Below are 16,878 nucleotides of genomic sequence, written 5' to 3'. Positions count from 1 at the left end.
GGTGCTGGGTGTTTGTGCTGAGAACCCATGTGGAATTCAGCTACTATGCACATTTCATTTAAAACACGGTGTCTATATTTCTAAAACTACTACCACTGCTGCTGTAATAATTGACACAATTACTGCTGCAGTAATTAGTTGCAGAATTCCATAAGGGTTGGTTTGAGATTTTAGCTTGCGGTGTTCTTTTGCTGTGCCTTTTCAAAGTGCTCTTCCGAAGTGCCTCACCTTATTTGCAGGTGTCAGTGGAAAGTGGGTGCCAGCTTCTGGTGTAATTCAATGTTCACATACATAACACATCTCCATCTGTGTCCCCCATCACCCATTTTGCCTAGAGTCAGGAGGAGTTGTGCAGCCATCCTTGCTTCTGGGCAACATACCGCAGAGACGGGTGTCATAGGGTGACAACAGATAGGAAGTGTTTGTGGAGTGGGCTGAGGGTGTTTTCAGCTGCAGCTGCTTTTCAGGAAGAAAATGCACTTCCAGTAAGGGCCTGCATCACGGGAGTGAGAATTGCTCCTTGTATATGGAATATTTCGTTTGTCATGACATAGCTCAGCTTTTGCTGGCCAGGTTCCTTCCTGACTAAAACTCCCACCAGAACTTGCTAGTACAGCTGTGCTGGCTGGGGATGTAAGGAGTTGTAGCCCCAAACAGTGGAGGCTGGTTCTTTATGACAAATGGGGCACTGCCCCACCAACCTCAGCTTGCTCCCACTTGCCAGCCCTTCTTACTTAGCATCCAGTTCAATGCCTGCCAGCTTCTTCCTCCTTGCTCTCACTTTTGCCCTTGTGGAACTCGGCAGGGAGGAGGATAGGTAGAAAAGTAGACTTAGGTAACTTGGCCCGTCATTGACTCTGCCTTCACCTACTGTTAGCTGTCCACCCTAGAGGGAGAGGATCAATGAGACTGTCAGTCCAGTTCTCTCTAATGGACATCAGCTATCACTGGTCCAAAACATCTGGAGAGCACCAGGTTAGCTGTTCAGGCCCAATTAGTAGCTAGAGAAATAAACAACAAGGACATTTCCCTTTGTGGATGTATTTTTTTTAAAAAAACCCAACAACTTGTGGCTTCGAACAGTGAATTTCCCTAACTTTGGACCGCCCCCCATTTTTAGCAGGATTCGGTTCAGTTTTCTTTACCACTGGGAACCCCAAAACACAGCATGAAGAAGACAGCAAGCACTGATGAGTCCAAGATGGCATCATGTTCCTCTGAAGGGTTGTTCATGAAACTGTCCTCTTCTGGACCAAATCTGAGTCGGCTAAAAAGTGACCCAGGAGCAAGTGCTTTGGCTAAGCCACCAAAGATGACCACTTTGCCAGTCCCAGACAGTCCTGGTAAGTTGGAGAGAGCTGGACCAACAGACTCATTGACCTTCTTCTCCTGTTCATTTTGTGTTGGTTCTATTCAGATTGGCTACCACTGATGTGGCAAGTTATCCAACAGTCAGGGTGGTCTGGGTATGTACCCTGCTCAATGTAGATTTTGAAAGGTGTTTTTGTGGCGCTGTATTTTTGATAGCAAACCCTCCCACCATGGTGCTTAAGTGTGTAACCGAAGAGGGTTAACTCCAAATGGTAAGCATCCTCCACTTGGAGATGGCTTAGAACCAGTCCTTCTGATGTAGAACGATGCTCTGTAGCAAAGAGCACCATTTGCAGAGCTGGGCATGGGAAAGTAAAATATTCTGGGTTGATCTCTTGCAGAGGAACAAATGTGCCTGCTGGACTGCATTGTGGTTGACCTGCAGGACATGGATATTTTTGCTGCTGAAAGGTACTCAAGAGAATATTCTAAAGCTACGGAAGATGCGAGTGCTGACCTGGTCTTCCCATCCTTCGTTGTCAGGCAGACAAGGGGGAGCCTCTTGACTGAACCCTTCAGGCTGAAGCTGCAAGTAGAAAGAAACTTGGACAAGTGAGTTATGTGACTGTGATTCCACATTCACTGGGGTGCCTCCCCTCCTGAGTTAAGTTCACTTGCGTTTGGAAGATTTCAGCTTGTCATTATGTGGCAGTTTTTCATATGTACTTGTTTTTAAGATCGCTTCTCAACCATTTTCATTAAGTTAGTGTTGAAGAACAGCTTCATTATGCCGAGACATTGTGATGACTCGTGTGCATTTTTCTTTTGTAGGGAGATAAGCCACGCAGTGCCCGATATATCTGTTCATGGTATCTTGTCGTCGGTGCATTGTTCCCTGGATCTTAGTAAATATAAACTAATTCGTGGACTCTTGGAAAATAATCTTGGGGAGCCGATAGAAGAATTCATGCGGCCTTATGACTTACAGGACCCAAGAATACATGTGAGAGGAGTACACTTTTGCAGTTGAAAAATCTGTCCTGAAATATTTGCATTGTGTTAAGATATAATATAGGCCGGGGGTGGGGAACCTCAGGCTCTCTGGGCCAAATGTGGCCCTCTCAGCCACACCCCTTCTCTGGCTCTGCTCTACAACCTCCTTGAATGCTTTTGCCCGGCTGGAATATGTCTATGGACTCTGGCAATGCCTCTTGCTTCCTTGGACAGAGGATGGAGAGGGACATATGAATAAGTGTAAAAACTAACCTACGGTACAAAGGTAAAAATCACGTTTACACTTACTGTTTCACCTGCTTTTTCTTCCGACCCTGTCCATCACTGGCTGTTGACTAATAAAGGACTGGGTCAGATGAAAATATTGGTTGAAGAGAGAGGAAGATTCTTAATGTTGAGGCTCTATCAAGGCATAGGAGTCAGGTTGAAACACTTGTTACTGAGTGTGTAGGTGTGGAGAATTCCAGTGGACTGAGAGGTGTGGTGATGAGGTGGAACACAAGTGGGGCTGCCGTAAGCAAAGATTGTGATCCTTCAACTTGGGAGTCATTCAGAAAATGTTGTGTTCAGTGCAACATGTGGATAGGAAACTGGAATCCTTCTCTGCAACCATTTTTGTTCGTTTCTCCTTTTTAGACTGTGTTGAGTGGTGAAGTGTACACTTGTGTGTCTTTCCTAATTGACATGGTCAATGTAAGTCTGGAACTCACTAATCCTCAGGGGAAAGAAGGCTCATTAGCCAGGTATGTTTCCCCACCCTTTCGAGAGAGAGAAAAAAATCTTCTTTACTGCGTTTGACTTTTTCTAACCTGGTTGCTTTTTATTTTTCCATTTTTCTCCATGCAAGAGATGAATGATAAAGGACAAGAGGGAGGGTTCAAATGATGAAAGTAGGGGACAATGTCGCTTCCTGTGGGTGATGGGTGGGAAAACTTTTTTGCAGAGGTTTGAAAGAGAAATGCTGGGCGGGGGCATTTTTGAAAGCCTTGAGCAAGGGGCATTCCTACTGCGCATCAGCTGATGGGTTGGTAGGAGCCTGCTTTTAAACGTCCCCTCCCCTGCCCCCCTCCCACACTTTAGGCTGGTGGGTGTGTGCCTTGCTCGATCAAAGGAACAGCCACCCCACACCTGAGTTCATGTATACTGTCAGGTGCAGGACAGGTGGTAATGGCTTTATGGGACAAATGGGGAGGAGTCCTGGAGCACCATGTTTAGTCTGTGGGCTTGGAGGTTCCCCACCCTTACGAAGAGAGGATGGACAGTGTGCTCAGCACGCTGAACGACGTCAAAAGGAAACTCCTCCTAAACCAGCAAGATTGTAAAGCAGGGCAAGTACAATTTGGAAGGGAAAGTAACAATTTGCAATAGTGTCCATTCCAGTGTATCAGTCCTTCACATCTCTTAACCCTGCAGCACGCTTTGTGGCTGATGCGTTCTAGTGCTGTCACAAGGCTCTGCCCATCCTGTTTGGCTACAGCAAACCTTAAGGCGAAGCCATAATTCCTCACTTTCCCTTGTTTTCATTTTCTTTCTCTAGCCAGATTGAGGCTGGCTCAGAAAATCCGGTGCCAGGGTGATCTCTGCTTACAGTAGGGAATCAACAGCTCTGTGTGTCTTAGATCTGGAGTTGCCAGGGACCTTCTGCATGCAAAGCAGCCACCCTACCATCAAGTTACAACCTTTCTCCTTACCCTCCTACACTTAGCTAGGTAATAATAACGCAGGAAGTTTCCTCACACCAACTCAAACTATTGACCCGTCTAGCTTGTTGTTTTCCATACTGACCGAGTTCCAGCTCTCCATCTCCATGTCCCGCCAGCCACAACAGGTTGCATCCAATGCTAGACCCATTGAAATGAACAGTGATCACTCATTTTGGTCTATTAATTTCAGTGAGTCTGCTCGTGAGTAAAACTCAGTTGGATACAACCCAGTTCTTCTGGGGGAGGTGGAGGAAGCGTATGCTACAATATACAAATATGCGCAGAATATTTGGCAACTGTTTGGAAGCATTTTGTGAGGTGCTTTGTTTTGTTTGGTCTCCCTTGCTTCAAATTCCTTTAGGTTTGACTTTAAGAAGTCCAAATTGCTCTTTGAGGGTTTCTCAAACCAAACCAAATCCATCAACTTGGTTTCACATTCCATGATGGCATTTGACACGCGGTACACAGGGCAGAAGATGGCTTCAGGAATGCCAAATGTGTTCAACTGTATCTTCCAGTCATCGAAGAACAGCAGTACTCAAGGAGCAATACAGATTGAGCTGCATTACAGGTAGGAGGAGCCCGAGATCACTGTGCCACTGAGACCAAGCTGGATGAGACAGACAGCCCAGTATTGGCTCAGGTGGAGCATGTGGCCTTCAGCTTGGTTTTCAGCCTGCAGGCTAAGGGTCACTGAGGACTTGAGCCACCTTTTCAGACAAGATTTCATGATCTCTATGGCATCGCTTGGTCCATTAACATTTATAATTAAGAACATAAGAAGACCCTTCTGAATCAGCCCAAAAGCCCATCACAGTCCAGCATTCTGTTCTGAAGGTGGCCAGTCAGGTGCCTTTGGGGAGCCAACAAGGGGACTGAAATGAAACTAGTGTGACTGGATAATGGAGCACAGCTGGCAGCTAAAGAACTGATGCCAAGCTTCTGAGCTGTTTCAAGTATATCCTTTTAAACCAGCAATGTCACAGCATCGATGCTAGAAAAAAAGATGGATCTCAACCGTCTTGTAATCAGCTGGATGACTTGCTTGCTTAATACTCCCCCAAAATAATTTCAAAATGATGGATGCTCAAAAGTGGGCAGTTGGGATAATTAGAAGGTGCATAAACATACTCATTGCTCCCCTCTCTCCCCACTAGATCTACCAAGGATTCCTCCTGCTTCACAGTTGTTCTGAACAACCTCCGCGTGTTTCTCATCTTCGATTGGCTAGTGCTTGTCCATGACTTTCTGCAGACACCCAGCGACACCAAAAAGGAGTCCGGCGCCACTCCTTCCCGACAGCGCAATTACAGCAGCGAAGCCACTGTTGTTCCCAAAGCAGTGAAGTGTGGGATAGTTACAAAGCGTTCTTCCCTTCAGGTCTCCGCTGAAAAGCAGTTGGAGGTCAAGGTAAATGTGACAGGTAAGGCAAGAACTCGGGAGGCTGGGAGAAGTCAGAGGTCAAGGCTTTGCCATGACGGCAACCCATGCTTCTATCCACATTATTTGTGCATCATTCTATCATACAGTGGGGGGCGAGAGTGGGAGAGATGAAGCCCAGGGATAGAGCATCTGCCTTACACATAGAAGGCCCCAATCTCTGGCATTTCCAGGTGGAAATGGGAGAGTTTCCTGCCTGAAAACCCAGAGGACCACTGCCTCACTGTGTGGACAATGCTGAGCTAGATTATACTGTCTCAGTATCAGGTGCAGTTTCCTATGTTCCTGTTGCTGTCATGAACACAGAACTCAGTTTGCAGGTGGAACACCTGCAGTTTCAGACCTGAACCATTACGTAGGGATGACTTGGGTTCAGCCTGGATAGACCTGCTTGGCAGGGTGAGGAGGGAACAGCCAGTCTGTGTTAACCCTGATTTTCTCCCGCCTATCTGCCCATACCACACCCCATTCTAGAGTTTGCCACTATGGTTAGGGACAGTAGCTCTCGGAGTTCTGTGTTGACACCTAGCGTTCTGTGAAGTGTTGAATGTGATGCAAAGATAAACAGAAATGATGAGCCAAGTGTCTTATTTGGCCATTGCTGAGAATTAGCTACCTTTCTGTGATGCTTGATGGAGAGTCCTGTGCATCAGAAATTTTAAAAAGCTGTTATTTACCTTGAATTTCTCATTTCGTGACATCTGACTTTCCATACTAAGCTGGAGAGAGAATGTTGACAGTATCCAAAGCCCATTAACCAACAGAAGAAATGCTTGTCACGTTTCCCTTCAGATACTGAATTTGTGGTGGTCGAAGACATGTCCTGTGTGGATACCAATGCAATTATTCTGAAGGGGACCACGGTTCTCACATACAAACCCAAACTAGTGGATCGCCCTTTCTCGGGCAGTTTGTCTGGCATTGAGGTAAGAGTACATCTCTCCTGATGCAATTCTAGCAGGCGATGATGTTCTTTTTTGGGGTGGAGGAAGGTTTCCTGTCATCCTAATGCAGGGGTTCCCAAACTCTGGTCTGCAGGGGTTCCCAAATTGTGTTCAGGTAGTCTGCAGAATGTCCGCATTAAATATCCATATAGATCTTGAATTGTATTTTGTTGCTGCTTGCATTTCTTTTTATTGTATTTTATTTCACTGCAACTTAAACCCTATGGAGTGTGAATTGTAATGCCATGAAAGACAAAAAATTAAAGAAGCGATAAAAGCACAATTAAAAATCAGACAGCGTCTAGGGCAGCGCATCAAAATTTCTACAACAGGCAAGAAAAAGAATGAAGCTGTCTCCTAAAGTGCATCTTAAGAGCTTTAAATAATTTAATAGGGTAGAATCCTGCACATACATGTGGAAGACCACAAACATAGTGCTTGATCTCTGTTCCATGTCACCTAGGTTTTTTCATGCCGACTGGGAAACGAGCAGGAAACGGCACTCTCCATCATCGACCCTGTACTAATTCAAGTTGAACTTGTGGGGAACTCTTCATATCCAAGCGGCTCAGGATTGTTGGATGCCTTCAACAGTGAAGACTTCCCACCTGTTTTAGAGGTAAGGCTCTAAATCAGCCTGCGGTGGCTAGGGTTGATGGAAGTTGCCTCCCCAAACATCTGGATGGGGCAGGCTTCTCTAAATGATTCTGTCCAGCGTTCTCAAATATACGTGCAAGCTACCCTGCAGAGGGTGTCGTAATTGCTTTCCTTGAAAGTGTCATAATAACATGTAAAACTATTTGAGTGAGTTGGGTGTTGGTCGTGTTAAGTTTAGCCCGGAGAAGGGAATTCTGAGAAGTGATATGAGAGCCATCTTCAAATATCTGAAGGGCTGTCACTTGGAAGATGGAGCAAGGTTGTTTTCTGCTGCTCCAGAGGGTAGGTCCCGAACCAGTGGATTCAAATAGCAAGGAAGGAGATTCCGACTAAACATTAGAAGGACTTTCTGACAGCAAGAACAGCTTGACAGTGGAACGGGCTGCCTTGGAAGCTGGTGGGCTTTCCTTCCTTGGAGATTTTTAAAGAGAGGTTGGATGGCCATCTGTAAGGGATTCTTCAGCTGCGATTCATGAATTGCAGCCAGTTGGCCTAGATGACACCTGCAGTCCCCTCCAACTCTACAATTCTATGAAACCTTTCTTTAAACAAAAATAGCAAGCTATATAGCTGCTTGTACAGATGTGCCTTTTTGGAACAAAGATGTTCCCTAGGACACTTTGGGGGGGGGGAATATTGTACTTCTTGGAACAAGGGGATGGATTCAGACACCAGTGAACAGATACTAATCCGAAATTTATATGTGACTTTTTTGTCAATTTACTTTGCTTCACTGGGAAGATATTTTCCCCATTTTCTTCCTTGGTATAAATGGGATTATTTCAACACTGGGATGGGGATCCTGTGGCCTCCTAGAGGTTGCTCATTTCATCCCTGACCATTTGTCTTGTTGAATGGGGCTTCTGGAGTTGCAGCCCAACAACATCTGGAGTGCTACATCTGGAGTCCCCATTGCTGCTTTAAACTCCATCATTGGATAGAAAGTTCATGGCTCCAGTTCTGAAAGATTTGTAACATTTAACACCTGTCTTAGTGTTTTAGATTCTGATTAAATTTTAAACCAGGTTGTTTTAAAAGAAAAACATATGAGTTTTGGAGTTTTTTAATGGTTTAATTAACAGGTTCAAGTATTTTTTTTTTGTTTTGTTTTTATTCCACTTCTATATTCTGCAGACATTCCCACTTGCTAATTTCTCTTTGGCGCTGTTTCTAATTTTTATTTAGATTCAGTTACAAGCATTGGCTATCAGGCTGTCTTACAATGATGTCCAGCTGTTTCTGGCCATTGCAAAATCCATTCCTGGTCAGACCAGCAACGCTGTGCCAGACCCGGCTGCTGCTTCAGATGCCAGGGCCACAGCTTCTCCTTCTCCTGCTGCTTCCTCTTGGGTAAATGAGATCCCAGGACTGGTGTCAGAAACCATAGAAACGTACAAGCACACTTTGGATCCTGTTCTTGGTATGAATGCATTTTTTTAAGCTAAACTTGTGTTACTTTCGCCTTAAGTCATCCATTGCTGAGGTCATTCATTTAGCATGACATATGTGGGTAGTTTGATTAATTCGTTTAACTAAAAGATACAAATGAAAATAATAAACGATACAATAAAAAGGAGATTGTCAGAATGTGACCACAATCATATCACTTGCTTATCTCCCCCCCCCCCAAAAAATCCTTTATTAATTACATTTTTCAATTCTTGGTACAGATATGACATCCAGTGTCATATACTCTCATATCTCTTGCCTTTGAGTGAGCAAACATACCAGGAAGTCTTCCATTACAGTTGTCATCTAAACCAGGAAACCATGGTTAACAGCTTGGGAATAATATCCTTCTTGATAACCACAGATTCCCGGTTCAGCTGACACAGGAATGGAAGTCTTCCTGATTTGTTTGCCTGCTTGCGGCACATTCCTATCTCAACTTAAGCAAAAAAGACAATCGGAACTCAGCCAATATGACAGCTTATATATTGTTATAGCAGTTCTAGGCAATTGTGTTCAGGCCTTAATAGCAACTTACTATTTAATTGCAGAGTTGCAGCTGGCCCGACTGCAGGAACTGGGGTTTAGCCTAGATGACTGCCGCAAAGCTCTGTTGGTATGCCAAGGTATGGTTATTTTTGTGTGACTTGCAGATGTTATAAAATCATCCTTGTAATAGTTTGCTGCAGCAAAACAGGAGTGCATTCCATCCTTTGCAGGTGGACAATATTGCCGGTCCACAACTTTATTCCCTCATCTCTCCCCCTCCCCTGACCCTCAGTGCCATAACATTGATTGTCCTTACCCCGTTTTTGTGAAGATGTGATTTTCAACTAGAGGGGTGGACCTGCTACCAGGCCATGGCCTGATCTAAGGAGGGCTGCAGCAGCACTACCAGCACTTTTGTGTTAAAGGTTGGAATAAGTTGAAGACTACCAATATAAACCGTTCTTATCATTTTTTTATTATTTATTGAATTTATATACCGCCCTATACCCGGAGGTCTATAACCTTCCTCCTAGACCATCCAAATAAATTAAATAGTCAGGATGGCAGTAAAGCTGCTGTGGTGGGGAAAGAGGTATGACCCTTCTTGGCAAGGGTTTTTGGCTGCGCAAAGCATGATTTTATTCCTTCTGGCTACGTATATAGGCATAGAGGGAGTTTCTTTGGCCTTGGGTGTGCTTAAGGGATAGTAAAGGAAATGTGTTTCCAATTAGATTGATAGATAATATTAACCTGGTGGCACTTTGAAGGCTTCTGTTTTTATTTTATTTTTAGCTCAACCCAGGCGCTGTGGGTTAAACCACACAGCCTAGGACTTGCCGATCAGAAGGTCGGCGGTTCGAATCCCCGCGACGGGGTGAGCTCCCGTTGCTCGGTCCCTGCTCCTGCCAACCTAGCAGTTCGAAAGCACGTCAAAGTGCAAGTAGATAAATAGGTACCGCTCTGGCGGGAAGGTAAACGGCGTTTCCGTGTGCTGCTCTGGTTCGCCAGAAGCGGCTTAGTCATGCTGGCCACATGACCCGGAAGCTGTACGCCGGCTCCCTCGGCCAATAAAGCGAGATGAGCGTCACAACCCCAGAGTCGGCCACGACTGGACCTAATGGTCAGGGGTCCCTTTACCTTTACCTAATGTTTTCAAGTACAAAGGGACAAGCCTGCATTATTGGGACAGAAGCAGTTTTCTTTTGACGTCCTTCCTGCTTTGCATTGCTTAGTAGATGTCTTGATTGTTTGCTTGTTGTGCACTCAGGTCAGCTGAAGAAAGCAGCAAGTTGGCTGTTCAAGAACGCTGAGCCTTTGAAGTGTGCGCCGTTGGATTCCAGCCACCGTGATATCCAGGGCCCCATGGCTCTGCGCTTAATCTCTGGAGTAGAAATTAAAGCAGACAGCATCTGCATTTGCTTTATCGATGACTGCATGGACTGTGATGTTCCCTTAGCCGAGCTAACCTTTTCACGTAAATAGTTTGCTGAGTTTGCTGGTTGTCACATGGCTTGCGTTTCAGTTTGTTGAGGCTGGGGAATCTTGGAGTGATGAGGGCATTTTAAAGTTCTTGGAAATCCATCCTATAATCTCTTCTCTTGGGAAGTTAGCCACATAAGCTTCAGTAAACGCTCAATGCTGGTCAGGGTGTGGTATGTAGAAATGCAAGTTTGTAAGAACCTGAGGATCAGTCCTTGTGCAGCAAGGTGGGCTTTTGGAATAATGCCTAGCATTAATCAGAATTTACCCAGCATCTTCCGCCATTAACAGGGAAAGAAAAGCATGCCCCGGGTGTAAAGTGCCTTTAAGAGAAAGAGCGAGTTTAGGGAGGCAACACCTGAGACGTCAAGCAGGGTTGCTGGGCTACACACCAGTCTCCACAAACCAATGAATCCATCAGTCTCAGCCCACTGTTAATGTCGATCAAGTCTGCCAGTAAAGCATTTTGAGTACCAGAGAAGGAAGAAAAGAGAGGCAGAGTCTCAAAAGAGAAAAAACCCAAAAAGGAGCAATTAATGGCCCAACACATTTCTGAAGATACTCAAAGTTAATTAGGCATGTTTGTTTACAGTTCATGGGCATAGGGCACTATGCTGTACATCTAAGTACTCCAAGGAAGAATATCTTGGAAACGTGATGCCATTTAATTTGCCTTTGTTTTGCACCTTTGAGAGCCCCCCTCTTCTCCTCCCACTTGGGATCCAGCTTTTGTTATGACTACTTCTGATGCTTCAGTGTGCTTGAAAAAGAAAAAAACTGTCGAGGGTGTTTGTGTGTCTTTTTGTGTGGGTTAAATGCGTTCCTGGATAGAGTCCTTTAGAACACCTTCTCACAAAGTGATGAACTGAAAAATGTTTGTTAACTATGGACTGAGGCTGGGAGGGGATATGATTTATTTATTTTTAAATGGTTGAAAAGTTGCTCATCAATTTTTGTATAAATGGTTTAATTTCAGACCTGAATTTTCTCCAGCATCTAAGAGCCAGCCCTGAAGGTTATGCGAATTTTACACTCTCGGGAGATTACTATAACCGCGAGCTTTCGGGTAAGAAGGGTGGGGAGCTTTGTGACCAAATGTGGCTCTTCAAACCCCTCTATCTGGCCCTCGGGGTTTTCCTGTGGCGGTCGTCACCTACTGACCCTGCTTTGCATATTCCTTGCCTGTTTATGGCTGGCTGGAATATGTCCTTGAACTCCGATAATGCCTCTTGTTTGCCTGGATGGAGGGCAGAGAGGTGTGTGTAGCCTACTGTACAGAGATAATATTTACATTCATTGCTCAATACGTTTTGACTCTGGCCTCATCCACTGCTGCCATTGTGGCCCCCTGGAAAGTCACACGAAAGAAAACATGACTCTCAGGCTAAAAAGGGTTTGCCACCCTTGAGGATAAGCGTTTGTGTATTCCCAGCATTTGGTGCTCAGAGAGATGCTGCTTTAGCCACCATGGCTAGCAGCCATTTACCTGAGTTCACTGTACATCTGAGAATACTCTTTTTTTAAAAAAGAAAAAGAAAAAAAGACCTGTTTTTTATGCTACCTGAGAAGGACGTAGTAAGACTGGGGTACTTCTGCTTGCATTTGAAGCTGCAGTTACTCCAATAAAGCATAATAACATAAAACACACTGCAGCATGTGTGAAACTGGTATGACTGGCATTCAAAATCCGTGTTTTAACCCACCATGATGATTGGTCTGTTTTCCTCTGTTTGTCCCAGGCTGGGAGCCTTTTATTGAGCCCTGGCCATGCTCTGTGTCCTGGCAGCAGCAGTTAGCCAGCCGCCTCCACCCTTCCCGGTTGAAGCTGGAAGTCAAAGCAAAGCATCGTTTGGACATCAACATAACTACTGTGTTAATCGGTATGTCAGGCCTGTGGGGTGGTAAACCCACTGAATTTAACCAGCCTAAGTTAATCAGTGGGACTAGCATTGGCTGCAACCCTTGGCTTTGTTTGCATCTTTCTCTAAGCCTAATTTTTTGGGGGAATGGAACTCAGCAGGCACCAGAGAAGTCATTGGTTGTGCAATGTTTTTAGCTTCAACCTGACCTGTGCTATATTTTCTTTTCCTTCTTCTTTTTCTCTATCTGTCTGTAGAGCAGTATGCCAGCACCAAGCAATCATGGATGGCAGATTATTGCAAGCAGGAGAAGGAAGTAGAGGAAGTTGAATCTGAAGACTGGATGGGCTCTTCAGTCGATCCTCCATCCTTTGGACAAGGTATGACTTTTACTCCATTACAGTGGGCTTTTTTTTTTTTAGCTTGTGATTGCACATGCCGCACTATAGCTGTAGAATGAGACTGTCATAATATTGCTCTTAGTAGAATGCTTAGGGCACTGCCTTTAGAGTTCTCCCCACTCTGCTTCATTCCTCTCTGATAATTTGCTGTTGGGCAATTCGGCTTCAAACTGAGCGCTTATTACCGCCTGTCTGTAACTTCTATGTGCATAATACTCTATTACACAAAAGGTCTGTTGGTAGTGTAACCAGGCCATGGAGCCCTTTTCTGGCTCACTTTATTTCATGTTTACACCCTACTCGCAGTGGACATCCACACCAACACCTTTCAGCCTCCTGTGTGGCCTCAAGCCCAACTTCCCAATGTTTGTCCCAAGCTCCTACCTGCACTGCCAACCAGTCCCAGTCTCTTAACCAGGATCCTGGCTCTTGCATGACCTTCCTTCCCACTCTCCTAGCTGTTTGGGCACAAGCCCCACTCAGATTGAGAAGACTGTGAAGCAACTTCTAAACCCTAGATCTTCCCATCCTCACTCCTTTGCCTCGGGACTGCTTCCCAGTCAGATGCCTCTGGTCTTACATCCCTTGTGGTATTAACAACTCTGAAAGAGAGTGACTGAGATGGTAGGAGCGTCTTTGATACCCAAGGGGAAATACTGCATTGTGGCCTCTGTTAAAACCTTTAATCTCTGTCTTTTAAAAATAAATAAATGATTTCTTCGATACAAAGTCCTGAAAATGAAACGACGATATCAAGCTTTCTTTTGCACCTTTTGCACCTTTCTTTTCCCCCAGTATCACTATATTTTTGTTGTGGTATTTCACACCTCCATTGGCCTGGTTCACATGCAGCGCTAAACCATAGTTTAATTTGATTGTCCAAAGCTGGCCTAACATCTTAACCATGGCTTATTAACCACAGGTCAGCCACACCCATGATGGTTCATTGTTCATGGTTTACATTAACCATGGCTTGGTGTTGCATGTAAACCAGCTCAATGACAGGGGCTCTTTCTCTGGCCGTGTGGTACCCTTTCTGCTCATAACTTCCCCTCCTTTGGGTATGTGCAACAATCTTGCCTGTATATCTGCATTTTCCCCTTCCTTGCTAATGTTGTCTTTCCTGTCTGCCAGGCCTTCCTCTTGTCTACCTTAGAACTAGGAGTACAGCCAGTCTGACTAACCTAGAGCACCAGATGTATGCTAGAGGTACTGTATTGCAAAGTTAAGATGCTTTGCTCTTTCCCAGAAATGTCTTGTATAGCAGATAGTTGTTGCTTCTGTGTCACTTGTCAAAAGGAGCCAATGCGATCTGTTAAATTGCTTGCGGAGTTGCATAATTAAATCCTACTGGACATTGAGATATGTGTTGATCAAACTCAATATGAAGATTTTTTTATCAAAGCTGGCCAGGCTTTATTGAGCTCCTGTGCACATGCCCAGTTGGTTTTCTCACTTCCCTTTCTTCGAATGGTGTAAATAAATAAAAAACTAAGCACCCACTTACTGGAAAGGCCATTTCCGGTGAACTTACTTCACACGTTGGTGTGTTAGGGGTAAAATTAAGGTTGCTATGGAATCCAGGGCCTGAGAAGAAAGGTGCAGTCCTTGAGTTCCCAGCAGTTTCTCCTAGTGTGTAGGCTCAGCAGATGTTTCAGTCAGATTCCCACTTGACAGACAAATGTCCGGGGTGAGCTCCCGTTGCTTGGTCCCTGCTCCTGCCAACCTAGCAGTTCGAAAGCACGTCAAAGTGCAAGTAGATAAATAGGTACTGCTCCGGCGGGAAGGTAAACGGCGTGTCTGTGTGCTGCTCTGGTTCACCAGAAGCGGCTTAGTCATGCTGGCCACATGACCCGGAAGCTGTCTGCGGACAAACGCCTGCTCCCTTGGCCAATAAAGCGAGATGAGCGCCGCAACCCCAGAGTCGGTCATGACTGGACCTAATGGTCAGGGGTCCCTTTACCTTTTAAATGAACATTCATGGCCTTTCCCAGCAAAAGTTCACAGACTTACAAACTTAGAAACAAAGTAAGGGAAAGTTTATGAGTGAAGGACCACCCTGTATGGATTGGTGCTAAAGCTGAGCTCTGCTTTCATACCTTTTAATCTCGCCGCTAATGGCTATTCATTTCTCATCTTATAACTATTAGTATCTGTGCAAAACCTAACAATACGTTTGTTTAATGATTGGGTAATCTTTAAAAGGCTAAAAATCCTTAAGACATGAAAACACTGTTTTGATTCTATCTTAACTTCTGAGCTATAGCTCTCTGATGTCTCTGCAGAAAGTTCTCTTAAAGCTAACTCTGCACCTATACCTGCTCTATCAAAAAAATGCAAACTCACAAAATATTATTAAGTAAATTTCCACTCAGGCTTCCCAAACTAATATATAACAACTCAAAGGCTGGCCCCATTTTGAGTGAAATGGGGTTTGTACCCTACCTTTTTCACTAGCTGCCCTCCCCCCCCCTTTACCCAAGCAAAAAAGAAAAAAACATCATTCTCCCCCGCATGATGTTGTGCAGCAGGCAGGGATGCCAGGCTTCTCCTTAACTAGAAGCAATGCAGAACACACTATTTGCAGTGTTTCAGGCAAATGAACAATCTAATCCAGTTCACTGGGAATTATTTGGAGAGGGTGATCTCTAGCCCAGCATTTGAAAATTTGGGAGAAGGCTGTATTCAGCTGGTCAAGCTAGGAACTCTGCCCGTAGCTGGAGCAGCGTCTGATCCCAGCAAGAGAAGAATAAGCCCTGCAGGTCAGTGCCCATAGCTTCCTAACTTCTTTTCCCTCCTTCCCTCACAGCTGAAATGAAGACGCCAAAACGCAGGCAGCCTTTTGTGCCATTTGCCCTGCGAAATCACACGGGTTGCACTCTGTGGTTTGCCACTTTGACAACAACACCGACCCGGTAAGGAATTGGGGGTGGGGAGGAGGAGGTGAATGCAGAGCTTGATTTGGTTTGTTTGTTTGTTTTTAAAATGTTTTTATTAATGAATTCCACATAGCAAATTATCAAAACATATCATATTCATTATTTCCCCCCCTTCCCCCCTTCAAACCCTCCCTCCCCCGCTCCGAGACTTCCCTCAGCTCCTCTCTCTGATTTCTCAGCACATATTATTCTCTGCATGTTGTAAAATTATACATATTCTTACACTATCTATCTACCATGTTAGCTTATTAAATTTGTGTATGCTTATTCAAAACCTGCCAAGGAGTCCCAATTCACTTTGTTGCCTTTTAGATAAGTTGTAAAAAGCTCCCATTCTTCCTTAAAGTCCTGCAATTGGTATGTCGCTTTGGTTTGTTTTTAAAGTGTGTGCACACACACACTCCCCAAACCTAGAGGTTGGAAGGATTCATTTTCTGGAAGCAGACTGGCAGATTTGTTCGGAGAGATTTCCCCCCCCCCAAAAAAAAATTGTTGTGTCATGAAAACACAAGGTGAAAGCAAGTTTATATGTTTGTCTGTGTAGGATAGACACTGAAGACTTTGAAGTTGGCAAAGCAAGGTCCACACAAAAACTGACAGTCTGGTATGACTTTTGCTTTTAGTGCTGCTCTCTCTCACAGCGGAAGCCCGGGAGTCATCCCGGAGGAAAACGGATCGTTTCTGGATGGCACGCATAAAGTCAGCGAGTGGCGAGAAGTTCTTACTGGTGAAGAGGTTCCCTTTGCATTTGAAGCCAAAGGGAAACAGCGACACAGGTGACACATACTGAAACCACATTGTGCTTATCCACTTGCATTTCAATGCTTCAGCTCTTGACTGTGCACCTTGGAGAAGGTAACCTTTAACTGGAATTTGAATGGCCCTTTAGTGGATCAACTGCAAGCTCCAGTGTGCTGCATGCAGCAAGTTCCAGGATCTGTTGGAGCAGTAAGGCTGAGATCCCCTATCTGAAAGCCTGGAGAGCCATGGCTAAATGTGGACAAGGTGCAGGGAACTATTGACCTTCCACATGTTGTTGGATTCCAGCTCCCATCATCCCCAGCTAGCATAGCCAGATGGTCAGAGATAAAGAGAGTTGTTGTCTAGCAACATCTGGCAGGCCAGAGGTTCGCTATCCCTGGTTGAGACAGTCCAGAGGTTCCTGGACCAGTGGTCTGACTCTGTATAAGGCA

At 44.9% G+C, this 16,878-nt stretch overlaps 1 protein-coding gene across 13 annotated transcripts in view; it reads left to right on the top strand.

The window, feature by feature from the left end:
* VPS13D (vacuolar protein sorting 13 homolog D) overlaps positions 1 to 16,878 on the top strand; it is a 118,223-nt gene that overhangs the window by 39,785 nt on the left and 61,560 nt on the right. For 10 of the 13 annotated variants that reach the window (XM_053400552.1, XM_053400551.1, XM_053400557.1 and 7 more), the window contains 17 exons: positions 1,121 to 1,343; positions 1,713 to 1,923; positions 2,143 to 2,314; positions 2,962 to 3,068; positions 4,390 to 4,599; positions 5,186 to 5,451; positions 6,261 to 6,394; positions 6,876 to 7,031; positions 8,255 to 8,489; positions 9,070 to 9,144; positions 10,275 to 10,481; positions 11,463 to 11,552; positions 12,226 to 12,366; positions 12,603 to 12,725; positions 13,881 to 13,955; positions 15,556 to 15,661; positions 16,309 to 16,461. In XM_053400552.1, the coding sequence (XP_053256527.1) occupies positions 1,121 to 1,343; positions 1,713 to 1,923; positions 2,143 to 2,314; positions 2,962 to 3,068; positions 4,390 to 4,599; positions 5,186 to 5,451; positions 6,261 to 6,394; positions 6,876 to 7,031; positions 8,255 to 8,489; positions 9,070 to 9,144; positions 10,275 to 10,481; positions 11,463 to 11,552; positions 12,226 to 12,366; positions 12,603 to 12,725; positions 13,881 to 13,955; positions 15,556 to 15,661; positions 16,309 to 16,461 (2,684 nt within the window). The remainder of the gene's footprint in view (positions 1 to 1,120; positions 1,344 to 1,712; positions 1,924 to 2,142; positions 2,315 to 2,961; positions 3,069 to 4,389; positions 4,600 to 5,185; positions 5,452 to 6,260; positions 6,395 to 6,875; positions 7,032 to 8,254; positions 8,490 to 9,069; positions 9,145 to 10,274; positions 10,482 to 11,462; positions 11,553 to 12,225; positions 12,367 to 12,602; positions 12,726 to 13,880; positions 13,956 to 15,555; positions 15,662 to 16,308; positions 16,462 to 16,878) is intronic. The other 3 variants (XM_053400561.1, XM_053400558.1, XM_053400554.1) reach the window with 2 other exon arrangements.

The sequence above is a fragment of the Podarcis raffonei genome, chromosome 8 (assembly GCF_027172205.1).
Source record: "Podarcis raffonei isolate rPodRaf1 chromosome 8, rPodRaf1.pri, whole genome shotgun sequence".
In the NCBI taxonomy this organism is placed as follows: Eukaryota; Metazoa; Chordata; class Lepidosauria; order Squamata; family Lacertidae; genus Podarcis; species Podarcis raffonei.
The sequence above is the reverse complement of the archived record's forward strand: the minus strand, read 5'-3'. Positions and strand labels throughout refer to the sequence as shown.